This window comes from Salvelinus fontinalis, chromosome 17, assembly GCF_029448725.1.
Source record: "Salvelinus fontinalis isolate EN_2023a chromosome 17, ASM2944872v1, whole genome shotgun sequence".
Taxonomy (NCBI): domain Eukaryota; kingdom Metazoa; phylum Chordata; class Actinopteri; order Salmoniformes; family Salmonidae; genus Salvelinus; species Salvelinus fontinalis.
This window is the reverse complement of record NC_074681.1, coordinates 2,818,607-2,844,328: the sequence shown is the minus strand read 5'-3', so window position 1 is coordinate 2,844,328 and position 25,722 is coordinate 2,818,607. Positions and strand designations below refer to the sequence as shown.

Below are 25,722 nucleotides of genomic sequence, written 5' to 3'. Positions count from 1 at the left end.
GGAGTTAGTTTGGAAGAATTAGTTAGTTAGGAGTTAGTTAGGAGTTAGTTAGTTAGAAGGAGGAGTTAGTTAGATATTTAGTTAGGAGGAGTTAGTTAGAAGAAGGAGGATGAGTTAGTTAGATATTTAGTTAGGAGGAGTTAGTTAGTTAGTTAGAAGAAGGAGGAGGAGTTAGTTAGTTAGGGGGAGTTAGTTGGAAGGAGGAGGAGTTAGTTAGATATTTAGTTAGGAGGAGTTAGTTAGGAGTTAGTTGGTTAGAAGGAGGAGGAGTGAGTTAGATATTTAGTTAAGAGGAGTTAGTTAGTTAGAAGGAGGAGGAGTTAGTTAGATATTTAGTTAGGAGGAGTTAGTTAGAAGGAGTTAGTTGGTTAGTTAGGAGTTAGTTAGTTTGGATGAGTTAGTTAGTTAGAAGGATTAGAGGTTGAGGTAAGTAACAGTTTGTAGCATCAGTTTTTCAGAACAATTCATTTGTGGTCTAACACTGTCTTATTAAACTTGTGTGAGTGCCCGTGTGTGTGTGTGTCATGTTAGTACTTCCCCTTTTTCTCTCCTGCTCAGTGTGGTCGTCTTGTGAGGGTGCGGGGCCCTCAGTTTCTTCTCCTTTCGAAGGAGCTGGTAAACAGGAAAGCTGTTGGAACAGATAAGGTCTGTTTTTGCTTGAGCACAGACTGATTACTGATACGGATTGTATAGTTTACCATCCAAACCCAGTGTCCAGATTAAGATAGGAATTAACCAGTGCCTAGAATGGATGACCAGCAAGTCGACGTTAGGCTGCCAGCAGGTCAAAGTTAGGCTGCCAGCAGGTCAACAGAAAGGTGTGAGAATCTGAAGGTTTGTGGTCTGCCCACCTCTACCTCAGTGTGTGTTCTGCCCAGGTCTACCTCAGTGTGTGTTCTGCCCGCATCTACCTCAGTGTGTGTTCTGCCCGCATCTACCTCAGTGTGTGTTCTGCCCAGGTCTACCTCAGTGTGTGTTCTGCCCAGGTCTACCTCAGTGTGTGGTCTGCCCACAGCTACCTCAGTGTGTGATCTGCCCAGGTCTACCTCAGTGTGTGGTCTGCCCAGGTCTATCTCAGTGTGTGTTCTGCCCACATCTACTTCAGTGTGTGTTCTGCCCGCATCTACCTCAGTGTGTGTTCTGCCCGCATCTACCTCAGTGTGTGGTCTGCCCAGGTCTACCTCAGTGTGTGGTCTACCCACATCTACCTCAGTGTGTGTTCTGCCCACAGCTACCTCAGTGTGTGATCTGCCCAGGTCTACCTCAGTGTGTGATCTGCCCAGGTCTACCTCAGTGTGTGGTCTGCCCAGGTCTATCTCAGTGTGTGTTCTGCCCACATCTACTTCAGTGTGTGTTCTGCCCGCATCTACCTCAGTGTGTGGTCTGCCCAGGTCTACCTCAGTGTGTGGTCTACCCACATCTACCTCAGTGTGTGTTCTGCCCGCATCTACCTCAGTGTGTGATCTACCCAGGTCTACCTCAGTGTGTGGTCTGCCCAGGTCTACCTCAGTGTGTGGTCTGCCCACATCTACCTCAGTGTGTGTTCTGCCCGCATCTACCTCAGTGTGTGGTCTGCCCGCATCTACCTCAGTGTGTGGTCTGCCCAGGTCTACCTCAGTGTGTGGTCTGCCCACATCTACCTCAGTGTGTGGTCTGCCCAGGTCTACCTCAGTGTGTGTTCTGCCCGCATCTACCTCAGTGTGTGGTCTGCCCACATCTACCTCAGTGTGTGGTCTGCCCAGGTCTACCTCAGTGTGTGGTCTGCCCAGGTCTACCTCAGTGTGTGGCCTACCCACATCTACCTCAGTGTGTGGTCTGACCACCTCTACTTCAGTGTGTGTTCTGCCCGCATCTACCTCAGTGTGTGTTCTGCCCACATCTACCTTAGTGTGTGTTCTGCCCGCATCTACCTCAGTGTGTGGTCTGCCCAGGTCTACCTCAGTGTGTGGTCTGCCCACAGCTACCTCAGTGTGTGATCTGCCCAGGTCTACCTCAGTGTGTGGTCTGCCCAGGTCTACCTCAGTGTGTGTTCTGCCCGCATCTACCTCAGTGTGTGGTTTCCTGAGAAAAATCACTCCGTCCCGTCCTCATTTTTGCACACACAAATATGTAGGCTATTGTGTTTGTTTAGGACGTATTGAAAATCATTTCAGTAATGCAATATACGACTGTGATATGTGGTTGTCTTACCTATTTTAGTTAAATGTACTGAATGTGGGCCGTCTCTCTGGATGAGAGTGTATTCTATATGACCTGGATGTAGATCATTAAGGCTGGAGGATGAGGACAGAGACCACAGCAGGATGGTCTGCTCAACACAGCACTGGCATCAAACTGTAGCTTACAGCTGAGCACTGAGCACATTAAACTGTAGTCTATGGCTGAGCACATTAAACTGTAGTCTATGGGTGAGCACATTAAACTGTAGTCTATGGCTGAGCACTGAGCACATTAAACTGTAGTCTATGGGTGAGCACATTAAACTGTAGTCTGGGTGAGCACATTAAACTGTAGTCTATGGGTGAGCACATTAAACTGTAGCCTACAGCTGAGCACTGAGCACATTAAACTGTAGTCTATGGGTGAGCACATTAAACTGTAGTCTGGGTGAGCACATTAAACTGTAGTCTATGGGTGAGCACATTAAACTGTAGCCTACAGCTGAGCGCTGAGCACATTAAACTGTAGCCTACAGCTGAGCACATTAAACTGTAGCCTACAGCTGAGCACTGAGCACATTGAACTGTAGCCTACAGCTGAGCACATTAAACCGTAGCCTACAGCTGAGCACTGAGCACATTGAACTGTAGCCTACAGCTGAGCACTGAGCACATTAAACTGTAGCCTACAGCTGAGCACTGAGCACATTAAACTGTAGCCTACAGCTGAGCACTGAGCACATTGAACTGTAGCCTACGGCTGAGCACTGAGCACAATAAACTGTAGCCTACAGCTGAGCACATTAAACTGTAGCCTACGGCTGAGCACATTACACTGTAGCCTACGGCTGAGCACTGAGCACATTAAACTGTAGCCTACGGCTGAGCACTGAGCACAATAAACTGTAGCCTACGGCTGAGCACTGAGCACATTAAACTGTAGCCTACGGCTGAGCACTGAGCACAATAAACTGTAGCCTACGGCTGAGCACTGAGCACATTAAACTGTAGCCTACGGCTGAGCACATTAAGCTGTAGCCTACGGCTGAGCACTGAGCACATTAAACTGTAGCCTACGGCTGAGCACATTACACTGTAGCCTACGGCTGAGCACTGAGCACATTAAACTGTAGCCTACGGCTGAGCACTGAGCACATTAAACTGTAGCCTACGGCTGAGCACTGAGCACATTAAACTGTAGCCTACGGCTGAGCACATTACACTGTAGCCTACGGCTGAGCACTGAGCACATTAAACTGTAGCCTACGGCTGAGCACTGAGCACATTAAACTGTAGCCTACGGCTGAGCACTGAGCACATTAAACTGTAGCCTATGGCTGAGCACTGAGCACATTAAACTGTAGCCTACGGCTGAGCACATTAAACTGTAGCCTACGGCTGAGCACTGAGCACATTAAACTGTAGCCTACGGCCAAGCACATTACACTGTAGCCTACGGCTGAGCACTGAGCACATTAAACTGTAGCCTATGGCTGAGCACATTAAACTGTAGCCTACGGCTGAGCACTGAGCACATTGAACTGTAGCCTACGGCTGAGCACTGAGCACATTGAACTGTAGCCTACGGCTGAGCACATTAAACTGTAGCCTACGGCTGAGCACATTACACTGTAGCCTACGGCTGAGCACTGAGCACATTAAACTGTAGCCTACGGCTGAGCACTGAGCACAATAAACTGTAGCCTACGGCTGAGCACTGAGCACATTAAACTGTAGCCTACGGCTGAGCACATTAAGCTGTAGCCTACGGCTGAGCACTGAGCACATTAAACTGTAGCCTACGGCTGAGCACATTACACTGTAGCCTACGGCTGAGCACTGAGCACATTAAACTGTAGCCTACGGCTGAGCACTGAGCACAATAAACTGTAGCCTACGGCTGAGCACTGAGCACATTAAACTGTAGCCTACGGCTGAGCACCGAGCACATTAAACTGTAGCCTACGGCTGAGCACATTACACTGTAGCCTACGGCTGAGCACTGAGCACATTAAACTGTAGCCTACGGCTGAGCACTGAGCACATTAAACTGTAGCCTATGGCTGAGCACTGAGCACATTAAACTGTAGCCTACGGCTGAGCACATTAAACTGTAGCCTACGGCTGAGCACTGAGCACATTAAACTGTAGCCTACGGCTGAGCACATTACACTGTAGCCTACGGCTGAGCACTGAGCACATTAAACTGTAGCCTACGGCTGAGCACTGAGCACAATAAACTGTAGCCTACGGCTGAGCACTGAGCACATTAAACTGTAGCCTACGGCTGAGCACTGAGCACATTAAACTGTAGCCTACGGCTGAGCACATTACACTGTAGCCTACGGCTGAGCACTGAGCACATTAAACTGTAGCCTACGGCTGAGCACTGAGCACAATAAACTGTAGCCTACGGCTGAGCACTGAGCACATTAAACTGTAGCCTACGGCTGAGCACTGAGCACAATAAACTGTAGCCTACGGCTGAGCACTGAGCACATTAAACTGTAGCCTACGGCTGAGCACATTAAGCTGTAGCCTACGGCTGAGCACTGAGCACATTAAACTGTAGCCTACGGCTGAGCACATTACACTGTAGCCTACGGCTGAGCACTGAGCACATTAAACTGTAGCCTACGGCTGAGCACTGAGCACAATAAACTGTAGCCTACGGCTGAGCACTGAGCACATTAAACTGTAGCCTACGGCTGAGCACTGAGCACATTAAACTGTAGCCTACGGCTGAGCACATTACACTGTAGCCTACGGCTGAGCACTGAGCACATTAAACTGTAGCCTACGGCTGAGCACTGAGCACATTAAACTGTAGCCTACGGCTGAGCACTGAGCACATTAAACTGTAGCCTATGGCTGAGCACTGAGAACATTAAACTGTAGCCTACGGCTGAGCACATTAAACTGTAGCCTACGGCTGAGCACTGAGCACATTAAACTGTAGCCTACGGCCAAGCACATTACACTGTAGCCTACGGCTGAGCACTGAGCACATTAAACTGTAGCCTATGGCTGAGCACATTAAACTGTAGCCTACGGCTGAGCACTGAGCACATTGAACTGTAGCCTACGGCTGAGCACTGAGCACATTGAACTGTAGCCTACGGCTGAGCACTGAGCACATTAAACTGTAGCCTACGGCCAAGCACATTACACTGTAGCCTACGGCTGAGCACTGAGCACATTAAACTGTAGCCTACGGCTGAGCACTGAGCACATTAAACTGTAGCCTACGGCTGAGCACTGAGCACATTAAACTGTAGCCTACGGCTGAGCACATTAAACTGTAGCCTACGGCTGAGCACTGAGCACATTAAACTGTAGCCTACGGCTGAGCACTGAGCACATTAAACTGTAGCCCACGGCTGAGCACATTAAACTGTAGCCTACGGCTGAGCACTGAGCACATTAAACTGTAGCCTACGGCCAAGCACATTACACTGTAGCCTACGGCTGAGCACTGAGCACATTAAACTGTAGCCTATGGCTGAGCACATTAAACTGTAGCCTACGGCTGAGCACTGAGCACATTGAACTGTAGCCTACGGCTGAGCACTGAGCACATTGAACTGTAGCCTACGGCTGAGCACTGAGCACATTAAACTGTAGCCTACGGCCAAGCACATTACACTGTAGCCTACGGCTGAGCACTGAGCACATTAAACTGTAGCCTATGGCTGAGCACATTAAACTGTAGCCTACGGCTGAGCACTGAGCACATTGAACTGTAGCCTACGGCTGAGCACTGAGCACATTGAACTGTAGCCTACGGCTGAGCACTGAGCACATTAAACTGTAGCCTACGGCCAAGCACATTACACTGTAGCCTACGGCTGAGCACTGAGCACATTAAACTGTAGCCTATGGCTGAGCACATTAAACTGTAGCCTACGGCTGAGCACTGAGCACATTGAACTGTAGCCTACGGCTGAGCACTGAGCACATTGAACTGTAGCCTACGGCTGAGCACTGAGCACATTAAACTGTAGCCTACGGCCAAGCACATTACACTGTAGCCTACGGCTGAGCACTGAGCACATTAAACTGTAGCCTACGGCTGAGCACATTAAACTGTAGCCTACGGCTGAGCACTGAGCACATTAAACTGTAGCCTACGGCTGAGCACATTAAACTGTAGCCTACGGCTGAGCACTGAGCACATTAAACTGTAGCCTACGGCTGAGCACATTAAACTGTAGCCTACGGCTGAGCACATATGAACATTTACAGCACATTAACATTTACAACATATTTAGAAAACCCTGAGTGGCGGGACTGCATAGTCTGTCAACCTATTTTAATTTAAATCTTCACCTCTTCACCCCACTGTCTCCAGGTCATCTATAAGTCTTTGCTAGGTAAAGCTCCGCCTTATCTCAGCTCACTGGTCACCATAGTAACACCCACCCGTAGCACGCGCTCCCGCAGGTATATCTCACTGGTCATCCCCAAAGCCAACACCCCCTTTGGCCGCCTTTCCTTCCAGTTCTCTGCTGCCAATGACTGGAACGAATTGCAACAATCGCTGAAGCTGGAGACTTATATTTCCCTCACTAACTTTAAACATCAGTTATCTGAGCAGCTAACCGATCGCTGCAGCTGTACATAGCCCATCTGTAAATAGCCCATCCAATCTACCTACCTCATCCCCATATTGTTTTTATTTACTTTTTTGCTCTTTTGCACACCAGTATTTCTACTTGCACATCATCATCTGCACATCTATCACTCCAGTGTTAATCTGCTAAATTGTAATTACTTCACTACTATTTCCTATTTATTGCCTTACCTCCTTACTCCATTTGCACACACAATATAGATTTTTCTATTGTGTTATTGACTGTACGTTTGTTTATTCCATGTGTAACTCTGTGTTGTTTGTGTCGCACTGCTTTGCTTTATCTTGGCCAGGTCTCAGTTGTAAATGAGAACTTGTTCTCAACTGGCCTACCTGGTTAAATGAAGGTGAAAAAAAAGTTATCACAGGTTTAGTTAAATAAACAAACAATTGGGCGGTAAGATTGTTATGTGTGGAGAAGCTGTGCCACTTCAGGACACTTGTCCCACTCTCTGGTTGGTAAACGATTTGGTTAAACCGCAGCATTTCTTTACAAGCCGTGTACTCGGTTCCTTCCTTGTACACTGACGTAGGTTGGCATCTGACTGAGGTAGCCTAATGACTGGCAACAACTGGAGCGAGGCGCGAGTGAGGGAAGTCACCATTTATTATTTATTTCAACTGTATTAGGACACAGTTGTTTTTATGAAATGCTCCACAAATGACGTATTTCCGCCCAAAAAACTCACCTTAAACTCAAACTATTCCTGTAGACTGTTGGTCCTGTCCTGTAGACTGTTGGTCCTGTAGACTGTTGGTCCTGTCCTGTAGACTGTTGGTCCTGTCCTGTAGACTGTTGGTTCTGTCCTGTAGACTGTTGGTTCTGTCCTGTAGACTGTTGGTCCTGTCCTGTAGACTGTTGATCCTGTCCTGTAGACTGTTGGTCCTGTCCTGTAGACTGTTGGTTCTGTCCTGTAGACTGTTGATCCTGTCCTGTAGACTGTTGATCCTGTCCTGTAGAGTGTTGGTCCTGTCCTGTAGACTGTTGATCCTGTCCTGTAGACTGTTGGTCCTGTCCTGTAGAGTGTTGGTCCTGTCCTGTAGAGTGTTGATCCTGTCCTGTAGAGTGTTGGTCCTGTCCTGTAGAGTGTTGATCCTGTCCTGTAGAGTGTTGGTCCTGTCCTGTAGAGTGTTGGTCCTGTCCTGTAGAGTGTTGGTCCTGTCCTGTAGAGTGTTGATCCTGTCCTGTAGAGTGTTGGTCCTGTCCTGTAGAGTGTTGGTCCGTTCCTGTAGACCGTTGGTCCTGTCCTGTAGATTGTTGATCCTGTCCATAACTTGACTCCCATTCCTGCCATATTCCTGTAAGACCCATGTCAACCTCTACTGCCCACATCTCCCTGTGTGTGTGTGTGTGTGTGTGTGTGTGTGTGTGTGTGTGTGTGTGTGTGTGTGTGTGTGTGTGTGTGTGTGTGTGTGTGTGTGTGTGTGTGTGTGTGTGTGTGTGTGTGTGTGTGTGTGTGTGTGTGTGTGTGTGTGTGTGTGTGTGTGTGTGTGTGTGTGTGTGTGTGTGTGTGTGTTCTGCCCACATCTCCCACGGTGGGTGTGTGTTCTGCCCACATCTCCCACGGTGGGTGTGTGTGCCCTGTGTTTCTCTTCCTGTGTGACTCTCATAGCAGAAGCCACAGTTCAGATGTGGTGATGGTGTCAACTATTCACCCTCGCTACATTATCTCACTTCTCGTCTCACCTCTCTCTCACCTCTGTCTCTCTCGCCTCGCCTCTCTCTGTCTCTCTCGCCTCTCTCTCGCCGCTCTCTGTGTCTCTCGCCTCTCCCTCTCGCCTCTCCCTCTCTCTCTCTCTGTCTCTCTCTCTCTCTGTCTCTCTCGCCTCTCTGTCTCTCCCTTCTTTGTCTCTCTCGCCTCTCTGTCTCTCTCGCCTCTCTGTCTCTCTCGCCTCTCTGTCTCTCTCGCCTCTCCCTCTGTCTCTCTCGTCTCTCTCTCTCTCTCTGTCTCTCTGTCTCTCTCTCGCCTCTGTCTCTCGCTCTCTCTCGCCTCTCTCTCTGTCGCTCTCGCCTCTCTCTCTCCTCTAGCATCTCGCTCTCTCGCACATCTCGTTCTATCTATCTCACCTCTCTCTCTGTCTCTCGCTATCTCACACCTCTCACTCAATAAAATGTCAAACAAGTACACAAATAATTAAAATGTTTAAAAAAAGTACAGCGACTCCAATTAAAAAACCAAATGACACCGATTAAGTAGCTGAGTAAACACTCCTTGGCTCGGGTGACTGAGGTCCTTAATGATCTTCTTGGCCTTCCTGTGACACAGAGTGCTGTAAATGTCCTGGAGGACAGGCAGCATGCTCCTGATGATGTGTTGGTCTGACCGCATCACCCTCTGGTGTGCCTTGTGGTTGAGGGCAGTGCAGTCGGCATACCAGGCGGTGATGCGTACCCGACAGAATGCTCTCGGCGGTGCATCTGTAGAAGTTTTGTGAGGGTCTTAGGGGCCATGCCAAATTTCTTCAGCCGCCTGAGGTTATAGAGGTGCTGTTTCATGTCAGGTCCTCAGTTATGTGTATGCCGAGGAACTTGAAGCTTTTGAGCCTATCCACTGGTGCCCCTTCGATGAGGATCGGGGCGTGCTCCCTCTTGTGTCTCCTGTAGTCCACCATCAGCTCCTTTGTTTTGTTGACGTTGAGGCACAGGTTAGTTTCCTGCCACCACTCCACCAGGGCTCTCACCTCCTCCCTGTAGGCCGTCTCGTCGTTGTTGGTAATCAGGCCTACCACTGTAGCGTCGTCAGCAAACTTGATGATTGAGTTGGAGTCATGCGTGACCACGTCGTCGTGGATGAACAGGAAGTACAGGACGGGGCTGAGCACGCACCCCTGTGGGGCCCCAGTGTTGTGGATCAGCGTGGCGGAGGTGTTGCCTACCTTCACTGCTTGGGGTCGGCCCGTCAGGAAGTCCGTGACCCAGTTGCACAGAGAGGAGTTCAGAACCCTGAGCTTAGTGACGAGCTTGGAGTGCACTATGGTGTTAAAAGCTGAGCTGTAGTCGATGAACAGCATTCTCACGTAGGTAGTCCTGTTGTCCAGGTGGGATAGGGCGTTGTGCGACGGCGATTGCATCGGCCGTGGACCTGTTGGAGCAACATATACAACATTGCTGTGGGTCTAGGGTGTCGGGTACGGTGGAGCTGATGTGGTCCTTGACGAGCCTTTTCAAAGCACTTGATGATGACAGAAGTGAGTACTTGTGTGCTACTGGGCAGATAGACAGTTCAGTTACCTTAGCGTGTCCTGGGTACAGGAACAGCGGTGGCCATCTTGAAGCGAGTGAGGGCGACAGACCGGTGGTGGTGAGTCAACTATTCAGCCTCTTATCTCTGAGAGGAGGGGGTGGAGTATAGCTAGTCTTTACAGCTACTCCTTCGGTCACCCAGCTGTACCTTCAGCGTGTTCCAAATTGACTTCTATCCATCTAAAATTGTACTCATTCATTTCACATGGGTATCAACACACTTTATAGGGCTTGATGCATAGAAAAGCTGACTACAAAAGCCCAGAAACAACAGTGTCGTCGTTTAACACAGTAGCATGATGGTAGTAGTCTGATGGTTTTCTAGGTTTCTTTCTAAGGCCACAATTATGACTGACAGCAATGTTCAGCTTCAGTATTTATCTGATGTTGAGTCAAGGCTCCGTCTGAGTTGATGTCATTAGTGATCAGGTGTTAAGTGTTGAATGTCAGGACTGAGGGAACAGAGAGACCCTGTCTGATCATTACAACAATACAAACACACAAATACTAGGTTGGAAAATGAAGCTGTTTTTATTTGCACATTTAATGGACATCCCTCCGTTTTGCAGACGTTATGATGTTATTTTGTACATTTTCAAGGTCATTTTAAATGAGAGAAAACAGTGGATGGATGATCTCTCTGTCGTTGTGTTAGATGTGTATAGTAATTCAACTGTAGACAACTATAGGGTGTATTGCTGCTACTGTCAGTACTGAGAGTAAGTGATGGTGTTTTCTCTACAGCCCTGCTGATACAAGTCACAGAGCACAGAGTAAGTGATGGTGTTTTCTCTACAGCTTTTTTGGAGTCTGTCGGTGTTCAAAATGGCACCACTCTAATCCCTACGTAGTGCACTTTATAGGGAATAGAGTGCCATTTGAGACATACTGGAGGCAGATCCTCAGTATGTTTCCTCGTTACTTTGTGGTTAACACCTTATGTAACCCGTACTCCCCCCACAATGCCTACTGCCCTAGTACCAGTGTCTCAGTCTCTCACACACACACACACACACACACACATAACTAGTGTCTCAGTTTCTCACACACACACACACACACACACACACACACACACACACACACACACACACACACACACACACACACACACACACACACACACACACACACACACACACACACACACACAACTAGTGTCTCAGTCACACACACACACAACCAGTGTCTCAGTCACACACACACAACTAGTGTCTCAGTCACACACACACAACCAGTGTCTCAGTCACACACACACAACCAGTGTCTCAGTCACACACAAACACACACACACACACACACACACACACACACACACACACACACACACACACACACACACACACACACACACACACACACACACACACACACACACACACACACACACACACACACAACTAGTGTCTCAGTCACACACACACACAACCTGTGTCTCAGTCACACACACACACACACACACACACACACAACTAGTGTCTCAGTCACACACGCTCACCCAGTGTCTCAGTCACACACGCTCACCCAGTGTCTGTGCCAGGCGCTCACCCAGTGTCTCAGTGCCAGGCGCTCACTCAGGCAGCTCTTCCTCCTACTACTTTCATAACGCACTGCAACACGTTACTTCTCCTAATGTGGCTCAATGTAGTTGAGACATTTTAATCTACACACTTTTTTGATGCCGTGGTTTCTGTATATAACGAGACACTATTTAATTTTGTAATGCCAGTCAATTATCAATCAATTTAAGTTCCACCAAATATTATTTGTGTAGTGCTTGTAACGAATACATTATTGGCACAAAATGTTTAACGGTAGCCTGGAACTAATGTGACAATGTTATGTCATTCAAGTACTGTATGTAGGATCTGTACTCTGTACATCAACATTCCTGTATGTAGGATCTGTACTCTGTACATCAACATTCCTGTATGTAGGATCTGTACAGCAACTTTAAACATATTCAAGAAGCACAGTGCTGTGAAAAATATATATATTTTTTTGATACTGAATGTTAATCAGATCTTTAATCAAAACCTAATATTAGATAAAGGGAACCTGAGTGTACAAGTAACACAACCATTACACACTTATTTCATAAAGAAAGTTATGCAACACACAGTGCCCCCGTGTGAAAAAGTAATTGTCCCCTTTCACTCCTCGATAACTGGTTGTGCCACCTTCAGCTGCAACGATTCAAACCAAACACTTCCTGTTCATCAGTCACTCACCAATTTTGGCCAACTCTTCCATGCAGAACTGGGTGTTGTATAACTTTGTTAATTAAATAAATTAAATAAGTATCTTTTTTTTTTTTTTGCTATTTGTAAACTCAGATTCCCTTTATCTAATATTAATATTTTGCTTGAAGATCGGATAACATTATCAAAAATATGCAAAAAAATAAAGAAAATCAGAAAGGGGGCAAATATTTGTTCACGGCACTTTAGATGCTCTGTACATCAACATTCCTGTATGTAGGATCTGTACTCTGTACAGCAACATTCCTGTATGTAGGATCTGTACTCTGTACATCAACATTCCTGTATGTAGGATCTGTACTCTGTACAGCAACATTCCTGTATGTAGGATCTGTACTCTGTACATCAACATTCCTGTATGTAGGATCTGTACTCTGTACATCAACATTCCTGTATGTAGGATCTGTACTCTGTACATCAACATTCCTGTATGTAGGATCTGTACATCAACATTCCTGTATGTAGGATCTGTATTCTGTACATCAACATTCCTGTATGTAGGATCTGTACATCAACATTCCTGTATGTAGGATCTGTACTCTGTACAGCAACATTCCTGTATGTAGGATCTGTATTCTGTACATCAACATTCCTGTATGTAGGATCTGTACTCTGTACAGCAACATTCCTGTATGTAGGATCTGTACTCTGTACATCAACATTCCTGTATGTAGGATCTGTACTCTGTACATCAACATTCCTGTATGTAGGATCTGTACTCTGTACATCAACATTCCTGTATGTAGGATCTGTACTCTGTACATCAACATTCCTGTATGTAGGATCTGTATTCTGTACATCAACATTCCTGTATGTAGGATCTGTACTCTGTACATCAACATTCCTGTATGTAGGATCTGTATTCTGTACATCAACATTCCTGTATGTAGGATCTGTACTCTGTACATCAACATTCCTGTATGTAGGATCTGTACTCTGTACATCAACATTCCTGTATGTAGGATCTGTACTCTGTACATCAACATTCCTGTATGTAGGATCTGTATTCTGTACATCAACATTCCTGTATGTAGGATCTGTACTCTGTACATCAACATTCCTGTATGTAGGATCTGTATTCTGTACATCAACATTCCTGTATGTAGGATCTGTACTCTGTACATCAACATTCCTGTATGTAGGATCTGTACTCTGTACATCAACATTCCTGTATGTAGGTTCTGTATTCTGTACATCAAAATTCCTGTATGTAGGATCTGTACTCTGTACATCAACATTCCTGTATGTAGGATCTGTATTCTGTACATCAACATTCCTGTATGTAGGATCTGTACAGCAACATTCCTGTATGTAGGATCTGTATTCTGTACATCAACATTCCTGTATGTAGGATCTGTACTCTGTACATCAACATTCCTGTATGTAGGATCTGTATTCTGTACATCAACATTCCTGTATGTAGGATCTGTACTTTGTACATCAACATTCCTGTATGTAGGATCTGTACATCAACATTCCTGTATGTAGGATCTGTATTCTGTACATCAACATTCCTGTATGTAGGATCTGTACATCAACATTCCTGTATGTAGGATCTGTACTCTGTACAGCAACATTCCTGTATGTAGGATCTGTACTCTGTACATCAACATTCCTGTATGTAGGATCTGTACTCTGTACAGCAACATTCCTGTATGTAGGATCTGTACTCTACATCAACATTCCTGTATGTAGGATCTGTACATCAACATTCCTGTATGTAGGATCTGTACTCTGTACATCAACATTCCTGTATGTAGGATCTGTACTCTACATCAACATTCCTGTATTGCTTTGACTTCTTCAAACCTGTCAAGAGTTATCTCATGACTTGGGTTGGGTGGTGACGGTGCTAGTACTTTGGTAAAGCCAAGGGACCCTTTGCAAATTCAAAAAACCTTTGGAGATTCACTTGGCAGCAGAAAATATAGTTTTGCTCTTCCTTCCTCTCCAGCAAAGCTACTTCTAGAGGGTTTTGTTCTGTAAGTTTGAGCTCAATGGTTCTCCTACTGTCCAGTGTCTGCCGTTGCTACTTTCTGCTTCCTGCTTGTAGTGGTCATCTCAGAACATCTAGAGCAGAATTCAAGTTGTTGTTTTCTTCTGCAAATCATTCAGCACCTCGAAGATGGAGTAGCTGTTGCTATGCAACCTTTCACCATCCAAGAGATGATGTGAATGTAACAATGGGATCACCTGTACCCTGGTGTTGACGAGGAAACCTCTTGAGAAAGCTCAGCAGACATCAGAACACCCGCCTTCGTCTTGTTTGAATGATCAGTTCCTGTTCCTCCTCTAGTCGCCGGTCTCCAGGTTTAGGCTCAAATTCCAGATAATTCACTGAAGGACACTTGAAATTCCAATTCTCATCAATACTTTTCAATGCGGAAAGTTTAGGATTTGAAAGTTGTTTTACTTTCTGAATCGACTGGAATTGAACTGGAATTGACCCCAACCCTGCCAGTCTCTCCCCTATTGCGTCGTCGAGCAATAGGAGGCTGGTTGCTAGCTGTTCCTGCGACGTCTCTGACATCTGGCTAAACAAACTTAAAAGTCAAATAAAAAAACGGGTCTAGAGCACGGTTGATTGTTCACAAAGTTCAACGCGACACAAATGTCAATCATCTATTGTGTAATAGTTCTGTGGTGGCTTTCGCTCCCTCAGTCGGTGTTCTGCTTGCACATCGTACCGTGTGTCTCTCTGTCAAGACGTACAGTAAGTAGTCTTGTCAGAATCTCTGTTTTTTAGTCTCCATGCTGTCTGGTACATCTGATGTTTTGCATTTTCTTTTGCGTTTCTTGTTGCATTCTACTACCTTTTTTTGTTGATACCTAGGTCCTGGTGCCAACGTGTGTGTGTGTGTGTGTGTGTGTGTGTGTGTGTGTGTGTGTGTGTGTGTGTGTGTGTGTGTGTGTGTGTGTGTGTGTGTGTGTGTGTGTGTGTGTGTGTGTGTGTGTGTGAGATCTGCCCTGCGTTATTTGCGTAGGTGCTTGTTATTTTTTTTTAATCATTTGTATGTTTAGCGTTGTATTGTAATGTGTTTTTCTCCCAGGACTGGAAAGTGTCACGGTAAGGTTACAAGAGAAGGGTGTGATGATCAAATGGAATTCTTTGCATACAAAGAACCTTTTCTAAATTCCACTCTCTAAATGGATGAGCACTCTGATTGGTGATCACTATTGACATCCTGAATGGATGAGCACTCTGATTGGTGATCACTATTGACATCCTGAATGGATGAGCACTCTGATTGGTGATCACTATTGACATCTTGAATGGATGAGCACTGATTGGTGATCACTATTGACATCCTGAATGGATGAGCACTCTGATTGGTGATCACTATTGACATCCTGAATGGATGAGCACTCTGATTGGTGATCACTATTGGCATCCTGAAGGGATGAGCACTCTGATTGGTGATCACTATTGACATCCTGAATGGATGAGCACTGATTGGTGATCATTATTGACATCCTGAATGGATGAGCACTCTGATTGGTGATCACTATTGACATCCTGAATGGATGAGCACTCTGATTGGTGATCACTATTGACATCCTGAATGGATGAGCACTCTGATTGGTGATCACTATTGACATCCTGAAGGGATGAGCACTCTGATTGGTGATCACTATTGACATCCTGAATGGATGAGCACTCTGATTGGTGATCACTATTGACATCCTGAATGGATGAGCACTCTGATTGGTGATCACTATTGACATCCTGAAGGGATGAGCACTCTGATTGGTGATCACTATTGACATCCTGAATGGATGAGCACTGATTGGTGATCACTATTGACATCCTGAATGGATGAGCACTCTGATTGGTGATCACTATTGACATCCTGAATGGATGAGCACTCTGATTGGTGATCACTATTGACATCCTGAATGGATGAGCACTGATTGGTGATCACTATTGACATCCTGAATGGATGAGCACTCTGATTGGTGATCACTATTGACATCCTGAATGGATGAGCACTCTGATTGGTGATCACTATTGACATCCTGAAGGGATGAGCACTCTGATTGGTGATCACTATTGACATCCTGAATGGATGAGCACTGATTGGTGATCACTATTGACATCCTGAATGGATGAGCACTCTGATTGGTGATCACTATTGACATCCTGAATGGATGAGCACTCTGATTGGTGATCACTATTGACATCCTGAATGGATGAGCACTGATTGGTGATCACTATTGACATCCTGAATGGATGAGCACTCTGATTGGTGATCACTATTGACATCCTGAATGGATGAGCACTCTGATTGGTGATCACTATTGACATCCTGAAGGGATGAGCACTCTGATTGGTGATCACTATTGACATCCTGAATGGATGAGCACTGATTGGTGATCACTATTGACATCCTGAATGGATGAGCACTCTGATTGGTGATCACTATTGACATCTTCTATAAAGGTGGCTTTACACACTGAATAGGAAATGGAGGTACGTTACAGTTGGTAGCACCAGAAATCCTCTGAAATGTATCATTTATTATTAGTTCTTTCCTCACTGATTTGAAGAGTTCAATATTTTATCAATCAGCATTAATTAAATAAATCACCATGAGCTGGTTTTACCACAGTTGGAACTCACTGTTTAATTTTTTTGTTCATATTTACTCAAATTCAACTTCTCAGTTCAAAAACCATAATTTGATCTCATATGTTTTTATCGCTCACTATTGTCTCCAAATGTGAAAGTTGAGTATGAGACCCTTTGACACGTGGGCTTCAGGTGTCTGTGGGTATCTCTCCCCTTGTATCCAGTGTGTAACTTGTCCCTCTACCTTCCTGTAGTCAGGAAGTGAGTCAGAGCAGCTGGCGTGGGCGAAGAGGAAGACTCCGCCCACAGGAACAGGAGAGACTGAGGAGACTCCGCCCACAAGAACAGAAGGACCCGGACCTGGCCATCGCCCTCAGCAAGGATGAAAACTAAAAACCCTATTAGACTCACGACAATAACCACAGTCCTGTTAGACACTCACAACAACACACACCTCCTGACCACAGTCCTGTTACAAGCTGAATGAAACAATGCAACTGACTGATATCATACAGTACAGCACAACATACAGCTTCACCACGAGCAACAGTTCCTCAACAGCCCAAATACTACCGTCTGACTAGAGCCTGAGGACAGTGTGTCTTCAGACTAGACTACAACGCTTGTACACCCCCAATGTAAACCAGAGTACACCCTAACGACAACTACATCTTCACCCTGACAACAGCCTCCCGCTTCGGCTCTGTGACGTTCTGACAACATCCCCTCTAGACTGTGGCCCAATCATCTCCTAAACCCTGTGCCCAAATCGGCCCCTAAACCCTGTGCCCAAATCGGCCCCTAAACCCTGTGCCCAAATCGGCCCCTAAACCCTGTGCCCAAATCGGCCCCTAAACCCTGTGCCCAAATCGGCCCCTAAACCCTGTGCCCAAATCGGCCCCTAAACCCTGTGCCCGAATCGGCCCCTAAACCCTGTGCCCGAATCGGCCCCTAAACCCTGTGCTCAAATCGGCCCCTAAACCCTGTGCCCGAATCGGCCCCTAAACCCTGTGCCCAAATCGGCACCTGTGCCCGAATCGGCCCCTAAACCCTATGCCCGAATCGGCCCCTAAACCCTGTGCCCGAATCGGCCCCTAAACCCTGTGCTAATCTGAGAGGATTTGACAGGTGTAAGTAATCTGGCAATAGCTGCAGCGTGCTCTCTGATAGGCTAGGTGGAAGTTTCACTATACTGCTTATACCGATCAAATCCTCTCCGATCTCTACAAGTGCATATGGTGTAGGGTTTAGGGGTTGATTTGGGATTGGGCCTAGGACTTGAGGATGGGATGGCAGCCCCTCTACCGATACAGCTCCACTGAAGCCGGACTTTATCAACACTAACCTACCAAAGCCTCTCTTTAAAACCTCTTAGTCATCGTCAGCCTCAATGGTTCATTCCAGTTAGCTGCATCACAACTAAAATCAGCTACAGCTCAGCTCCTTTTTTTAGCCCGACTTTAGTCTGACTTGACTGACTGACAGCCTAAATCAAGAGTGACTTACCTCTGACTTGGCTAAGGTCAGGGGTCGTTCTGACTCTAGTAGACCCCGTAGTTCTTCTATGAGGAGACTCTGGGTGCGTAACTTTGTTTTTTCTTCATCGTTTGTTGTGAGGAAATAGCCAAGATTTTAACATTTTATTTTATTTTTATTATTTATATGGTGAAAAGTCATGCACTTACGGTTTATGAAGTATCTCTGCAACGCTCTGTTATAACTGTATAATATACCCTTAAAGAACTGCTTCAAAACATTCATGCTAAAAGTCTAAAGTTATAGCGTACTCCTTCTCCGTCAGTGAGTGTGCTTGTGTTCCTGATTTCTGGTGAAAGTCTCTTTTTGGTAAGGAAATGTTTAGATGATGGAAATACAGATATTCTTTGTTATTTTCTTGTCTCGGGGTTCTCTACTTTTATTGCCTTCCACCACAACAGAAGAATGACAAATTCAAAAACTCTCCTGCCTTAAAGGATATGAGGGGAGGGGGGGGGGGGTTGACCTTTCACCTCTCACTGTCAACGTTTAGACTGTATTTTTGTTGTAATCTCTTAATGCTAAACTCTATAATGCATTTAGTGGGTTGATTTTGAAGTGTTTCGGCTGTTATTGATTTATTCAACTAGGGCATTAGAATTACTATGTATCTTTTATATTTAATTCATTTTCAGAAGACAATTTCTTGTTACACTCATAAGCACCACACTCAATAATAACTCAGTTTGATCCTGGCCACTACCTGGCGCAAGGATGTGCTATCCTAATGCCTTGTAATTCACTGATGATATGAGTTGTTTGGCACATACAATGTGTTTTTATGACCTCCTATGGTTGTCTCAAATTGCACCCCTATTCCCTATGGGGGCCCCTGGTTAAAAGTAGTGCACTATATAGGGAATAGGGTGCCATTTGGACTACATACACAGTGTGTGTGTGTGTGTGTGTGTGTGTGTGTGTGTGTGTGTGTGTGTGTGTGTGTGTGTGTGTGTGTGTGTGTGTGTGTGTGTGTGTGTGTGTGTGTGTGTGTGTGTGTGTGTGTGTGTGTGTGTGTGTGTGTGTGTGTGTGTGTGTGTATTCAAGGAACTCTGTGCTGCAGCTCATTCTCCAGTGTTGACCTGAAGGAGTATTGTATTGGTCACACTGAGATGCATTAAGAAGTAATGTCCACAATGATGTCTGTCTTACTTATCCACAACCAAAATGGCTAATATCATGTGTAACGGTATATATGATTATAAATATTCCTTCAAGGTTGAAATAATTGTAATCCTGTGTATATCTTTGAATATAAATAAAACGTCATGTGACATTCCAGGAAGTGGTTGGTGTCTTGTTTCAAAGAGAAACACTCTCTACCTCTTTTCACTTTTTTCCCTCTTTTCTCTTCTCCTCTTTTCTCCTCTCCTCTCTCCTCTTTCTCCTCTCTCATCTCTCTCTCCTCTTTTCTCCTCTCCCTCTCTCCTATTTCTCCTTTCCCTCCTCTTTCTCCTCTCCCTCTCCTATTTCTCCTCTCCCTCCTCTTTCTCCTCTCCCTCTACTATTTCTCCTCTCCCTCCTCTTTCTCCTCTCTCCTTTCTCCTCTCCTCTTTCTCCTCTCTCCTTTCTCCTATCATCTCTCTCTCCCTCTCTCTCTCCTCTTGAACTGAAATCTGTGATTAACCTTTTTCCTCTGCAAACGGTCAAATCCTCTCAAATGGACCAATAGTCAATGCAGTGTAGTTAGATGCAGATATTGAGTGAGAGGTACCAAGTGCAGTTGCCTGCTCCTACCTGTCTAGCCTGTCTCTTTCAGCGACAGAGTAGTGTCACTTCTAATGGGAGGCGTGATCAGTTAGCAGCTCAGGTAATATGTTTTGAAGGAGTGATCAGTTAGCACCTCAGGTAATATGTTTTGAAGGAGTGATCAGTTAGCAGCTCAGGTAATATGTTTTGAAGGAGTGATCAGTTAGCAGCTCAGGTAATATGTTTTGAAGGAGTGATCAGTTAGCAGCTCAGGTAATATGTTTTGAAGGAGTGATCAGTTAGCAGCTCAGGTAATATGTTTTGAAGGAGTGATCAGTTAGCAGCTCAGGTACTATGTTTTGAAGGAGTGATCAGTTAGCAGCTCAGGTAATATGTTTTGAAGGAGTGATCAGTTAGCAGCTCAGGTAATATGTTTTGAAGGAGTGATCAGTTAGTAGCTCAGGTAATATGTTTTGAAGGAGTGATCAGTTAGCAGCTCAGGTAATATGTTTTGAAGGAGTGATCAGTTAGCAGCTCAGGTAATATGTTTTGAAGGAGTGATCAGTTAGCAGCTCAGGTAATATGTTTTGAAGGAGTGTGTATCATTTCGGGTGAATGTAAGGACCTCTGACGTCCATGTGTAATTTAGCCATCGGAGATATGTGTTCCAAATGGAACCCTATTCCATAACATAACAAAAGTAGTCCACCAAATAAGAGAATAAAGACAATGCTGTTTGGGACTGCTGTGTCCCCCTGTCCCTTCCAGACATCTCCCCAGCCCAGTCAGCCTCTAAGTATGAAAATATGTTTGTATTTATAGGCTGAACCCACAAAAAATACTGGCCTTGTCAGAGTAACAGCTGGCAAACATTGTTTCAATTTAACCAAGTCTTTGAGGTTGAGAAGAGGTGTATAGAGTAGCAGTGTGTATACGCTTATAGTCTAATGAACTGTGTGATAGATTGTATGTAGGATTTTAGGTCTGTCCTACTACATCCATCTACAGTGTAAATATAAAGCCCATATTCAGGGCCATCTACAGTGTAAATATAAAGCCCATATTCAGGGCTGGATGTGGTTTATTAAACAAGTACAATGTCTGAACAACTTTCTCAAAACAAGGAAGATGCTGACTATCGGACTAAATGCATCATTGCACACATCGTGATATCAATCAAGAATGAAATACAGATCAATAATATATTTCAATGTATTTTAATATTTACAATAAATACACCATTTACAGTATAAAATGGATACAGACTTCAGTCAAAAAGAAGGACACACAAGACATCTAGCCCTGGTAGTGTACAATGAGTCTGGACCCATCTTTTTGCACCCAAAATCATACCACACAATTTCATCCAAAAGATTTCCATGACAACAGTTGAGGGTAAGGTAAGCTACAGTATTTGGGCCATCAAATCATTGAGGCAGTTTTCAATAACAAAACATATTTCACTAATAGCAGACTATGTAAACGTGTGTTATTTTGGTGCCCTTCTAGTTCTGCAGTGGACACTTTTACAGGTAGAATAAAAGAAAGACACTTGTTTTGAACACAGCACTCTTTCCAAGGACAGAGAAGAAGAAATACAGGGCCAGCCCCACATACAACCAAACACCCTACCAAGCGTTTCTAAAGCTTTAATATAACAATAACCAAGGTAGTACCAGCTACATTACTAGAAAATAAATCACACTAAACATTTATCAATATACATATTTAAAAAATATAAAAAAAAAAAAATTTTACGTTGTAAAACATCTTAAATATAAAAAACAGATAAACAAAATAGGCCTGAAGGTCCTCCCTTTAATAACAACCCATCATCACTCCAAGTCGTGTACATCACATTCACATGTGTCGCTTCATGTGAAGCGCAAGGTGGTCGGACCGGGAGAATGCGCGCTCGCACAGGTGGCACTGGAAGGGCCGGTGACCGGTGTGTTTGCGGAAATGCCGTGTCAGTTCGTCGGAGCGAGCGAATTTCCAGCCGCAACCGTCCCAACTGCAATGGTATGGCTTTTCACCTGCAGAGACAAAGAGGAGAGGAACGTCAGCATAAGCTTCCGTTGGGATAACGTCAACAATCAAGCAACTATATGTATACGGCTGTGTAATAGCATATATGCCCAATGTTAGACGTAATGTTGCGTAATTCATCAACAAAACAATACGATATATATTCCTTACCAGTGTGCGTTCTGTGATGCGCCTTCAGATGTGAACTCTTGGTGTAAGTCTTACCGCACCCAGCGAATGTGCAGGTGTGCGTAGCCGTGCGCTTCCGCGGCCAGGTGCGGCGACCTCTCTTGGGCTTGGTCTCCAGCAGTTCCAGCGGAGAGGACGGGGGCGTCAGCAGTACCCTCTGTGTGTTCGGCTGCATGCTCAGTCCCTCCTCGTACATGCCGAACTGGTGAGCGCCTTGGTATGGTCCAAGCTGCATCTGTGCGGCTGGAGGCGCACCGGGGCGTTGGTGTGTGTACGTCGCGGAGGAGTGGTAGTTCTGTGGGAAGCTCATGGAGTGACACATCGGTACCTGCTGGTGGCACTCGGAGCTCCCCTGGTCGTTGGGGCTGAGCGGTGGCGTCATGTTGCTGGCTGTCCGCGGAGAGACGGCTACTCTCGGCTGCTCAAAGGACATCATGCACGACACGTTTCCCTCTTGCTTGATTTTTGTACAGCTCTGGGGGCCCATGCTCATAACTGGTCCATAACCGTCCATGGACGGCTCCACTTTGATGTTATCAATAATGTCCTGTCTGATGGGAATAAGTGCAGAGTTGACATAAAACCGTCCTTGGACGCTATAGGTATTACGCGTAATATCGACTCCGTAGTTGTTCTCTCCATCGGACCTGAGAAGCTCCGCCATCAGGCTGGTGCTGTAGGGGGGAGGCGGGGAGCTATGCTCGCTGGACGGGTAGGATGGCATAGGGCTCCCGGTGGTGAAGAGGTTGCCTGGATAATCCACTGAGGGCATGTTATACAACGCTACACCTGCTCCCAGCGCAGCGGTAGGCATGCTGTCTGATCCAGTGGTGTTTGCCAGAATGAAATCCAAATCTAAATAGTTACTCAGATCTTCGTCGTCTTTCCTTTCGATGCTCCGACAGTCCATGTTCTGTACCATATCAAGCATGGAGCAGTTGGAAGACATCGGTTTGTCCATGTCGCTTTTCCACCTCTGCAACAACCAATAGGGAAAAAAAGACATTAGATCTATGACACAATACACACAGAGGTGAATCTCCAAGCAGAAGGCGACACCCGAAACACACACATGATCATACAAGTTTGAGGTCTGTACTTACATCTTCTAAACTTTTGGTTTGGTTTGCGAATGTCGAGATGGGTGGCAAAATCACACCGGATAAAGCCATTTAAAAGATACAATAAATGCTTATTTGTTTCTTGTCAAAGTTGATTCAGTGAGTGAGTGCCCTTTTGAGCACACCTTCCACCGTTCTATCGAACTGTTCCAAAGTTGCGCTTGAAAGATACCAGCCAAGCAGTAGGTCGTCCAAGCTTATAAATATGGTAGCCGAGTAGCTGGACCAATTGTGCGCCAGCGAGGAAATACGTTCAGGATGATGGTAAATTTAGCTCCGGTATATAAAGCTGTCCTCCGGTGAGCTAAGTTACTCCGCTCTGTCTCTCTCTGTCTCTCCCACTCCGCTGTTCAGCCGAGCCTATAAAGCATTGGGGAACCTCCCTCCACGCGGGCGATTGATAGACCAACCCACCTGGAGGCGGGGGGAGTGCGAGCGTGGCGCGTACTTGTCAAAAACATACAATATGTCATCATTACACATACATAATGTGGCCAAAGGAATTAAGTTACATCTGAGAAAAGACCAAATGTTTGATTAGCCCATTTAATTTCTTACAATTTAGTTGTACTTTGTCAATAATTTAAATCTAAATTCAACTCACAATTTACACTGAACCTTGAATTATTATTAAACAAATATTTAAAATAGGGTTTGGGATAGAGATAAACATTCAGAACATATATGTAACGATGCTACATGAGATATCTTATTACATGTTAAACATGTTTACATCTAATTTATTGTAGGACTATTGAAAGTTTCCGTGCTCAGTGAGCTAATTTATCTTAAACCTGTTTAACCCTACTAGAACACTATTGTCCCCTCTCAGCATGCGTGTCTAAATGCAACTATACCAGGCGCTTGGAAACTGTTTTCACAGTTGTTTTCACAGTTGTTTTCACAGATGTTTTCACAGATGTTTTCACAGTTGTTTTCACAGATGTTTTTACAGTTGTTTTCGCAGATGTTTTCACAGATGTTTTCACAGTTGTTTTCACAGATGTTTTCACAGTTGTTATCACAGTTGTTATCACAGATGTTTTCACAGTTGTTTTCACCTGTTTTCACAGTTGTTTTCACAGTTGTTTTCACTGATGTTTTCAGTTGTTTTCACAGATGTTTTCACAGATGTTTTCACAGATGTTTTCACAGTTGTTTTCAGTTGTTTTCACAGATGTTTTCACAGATGTTTTCACAGTTGTTTTCACCTGTTTTCACAGTTGTTTTCGCAGATGTTTTCACACTTGTTTTCACAGTTGTTTTCACAGTTGTTTTCACAGATGTTTTCACAGTTGTTTTCGCAGATGTTTTCACAGATGTTTTCACAGTTGTTTTCACAGATGTTTTCACAGATGTTTTCACAGTTGTTATCACTGATGTTATCACTGATGTTATCACTGATGTTTTCACAGTTGTTTTCACAGTTGTTTTCACAGTTGTTTTCACAGTTGTTTTCACAGATGTTTTCACAGATGTTTTCACAGTTGTTTTCACAGTTGTTTTCACAGATGTTTTTACAGTTGTTTTCGCAGATGTTTTCACAGATGTTTTCACAGTTGTTTTCACAGATGTTTTCACAGTTGTTATCACAGTTGTTATCACAGATGTTTTCACAGTTGTTTTCACCTGTTTTCACAGTTGTTTTCACAGTTGTTTTCACTGATGTTTTCAGTTGTTTTCACAGATGTTTTCACAGATGTTTTCACAGATGTTTTCACAGTTGTTTTCAGTTGTTTTCACAGATGTTTTCACAGATGTTTTCACAGTTGTTTTCACCTGTTTTCACAGTTGTTTTCGCAGATGTTTTCACACTTGTTTTCACAGTTGTTTTCACAGTTGTTTTCACAGATGTTTTCACAGTTGTTTTCGTAGATGTTTTCACAGATGTTTTCACAGTTGTTTTCACAGATGTTTTCACAGATGTTTTCACAGTTGTTATCACTGATGTTATCACTGATGTTTTCACAGTTGTTTTCGCAGATGTTTTCACAGATGTTTTCACAGTTGTTTTCACAGATGTTTTCACAGATGTTTTCACAGTTGTTATCACTGATGTTATCACTGATGTTATCACTGATGTTTTCACAGTTGTTTTCACAGATGTTAACTGCTTTTAGACACGTGATGTTAACATGATCTAACTCTCCTATGAGCGATCCTATTCAGGTGTAAATAACAAACGGTGGTTGGAATGTTGATGGGGTTGATGACGTTTACCCTACCTTACCTGATCCTACCTTACCTTACCTTACCTTACCTTACCTGACCCTACCTTACCTTACCCTACCTTAC

The 25,722-nt window shown here is 44.8% G+C and overlaps 2 protein-coding genes across 4 annotated transcripts in view; one reads left to right on the top strand and one right to left on the bottom strand.

Moving 5' to 3' along the window:
• The window catches only part of LOC129813569 (epidermal growth factor receptor substrate 15-like 1), a 61,568-nt gene extending 41,887 nt beyond the window's left edge, over positions 1-19,681 (top strand). For 2 of the 3 annotated variants that reach the window (XM_055865884.1, XM_055865883.1), the window contains one exon: positions 17,122-19,681. In XM_055865884.1, coding sequence (XP_055721859.1) covers positions 17,122-17,132 — 11 coding nt within the window. In that variant the 3' untranslated portion in view covers positions 17,133-19,681. Of the gene's footprint in view, positions 1-15,347; positions 15,365-17,121 lie in introns of all 3 variants that reach the window. The other variant, XM_055865885.1, reaches the window with a different exon arrangement.
• Positions 19,682-21,290: 1,609 nt separating this feature from the next.
• LOC129813568 (Krueppel-like factor 2) lies at positions 21,291-24,197 on the bottom strand. Its single transcript, XM_055865882.1, has 3 exons — positions 23,410-24,197; positions 22,289-23,282; positions 21,291-22,125 (listed from the first exon to the last, which is right to left on the bottom strand). The coding sequence occupies exons 1-3, from the start codon at positions 23,476-23,478 to the stop codon at positions 21,950-21,952; spliced, it is 1,239 nt and encodes a 412-aa protein (XP_055721857.1). The 5' UTR covers positions 23,479-24,197; the 3' UTR covers positions 21,291-21,949.
• Between the last annotated feature and the right edge of the window lie 1,525 nt (positions 24,198-25,722).

Coding starts and splice junctions, on each gene's coding strand:
- LOC129813568 (XM_055865882.1), bottom strand. CDS start 23,478: ATGGCTTTATCCGGTGTGATTTTGCCACCCATCTCGACATTCGCAAAC. Junction 23,283..23,409: donor AAACCAAAAGTTTAGAAGAT/GTAAGTACAGAC, acceptor TGGTTGTTGCAG/AGGTGGAAAAGCGACATGGA. Junction 22,126..22,288: donor GCATCACAGAACGCACACTG/GTAAGGAATATA, acceptor TTGTCTCTGCAG/GTGAAAAGCCATACCATTGC.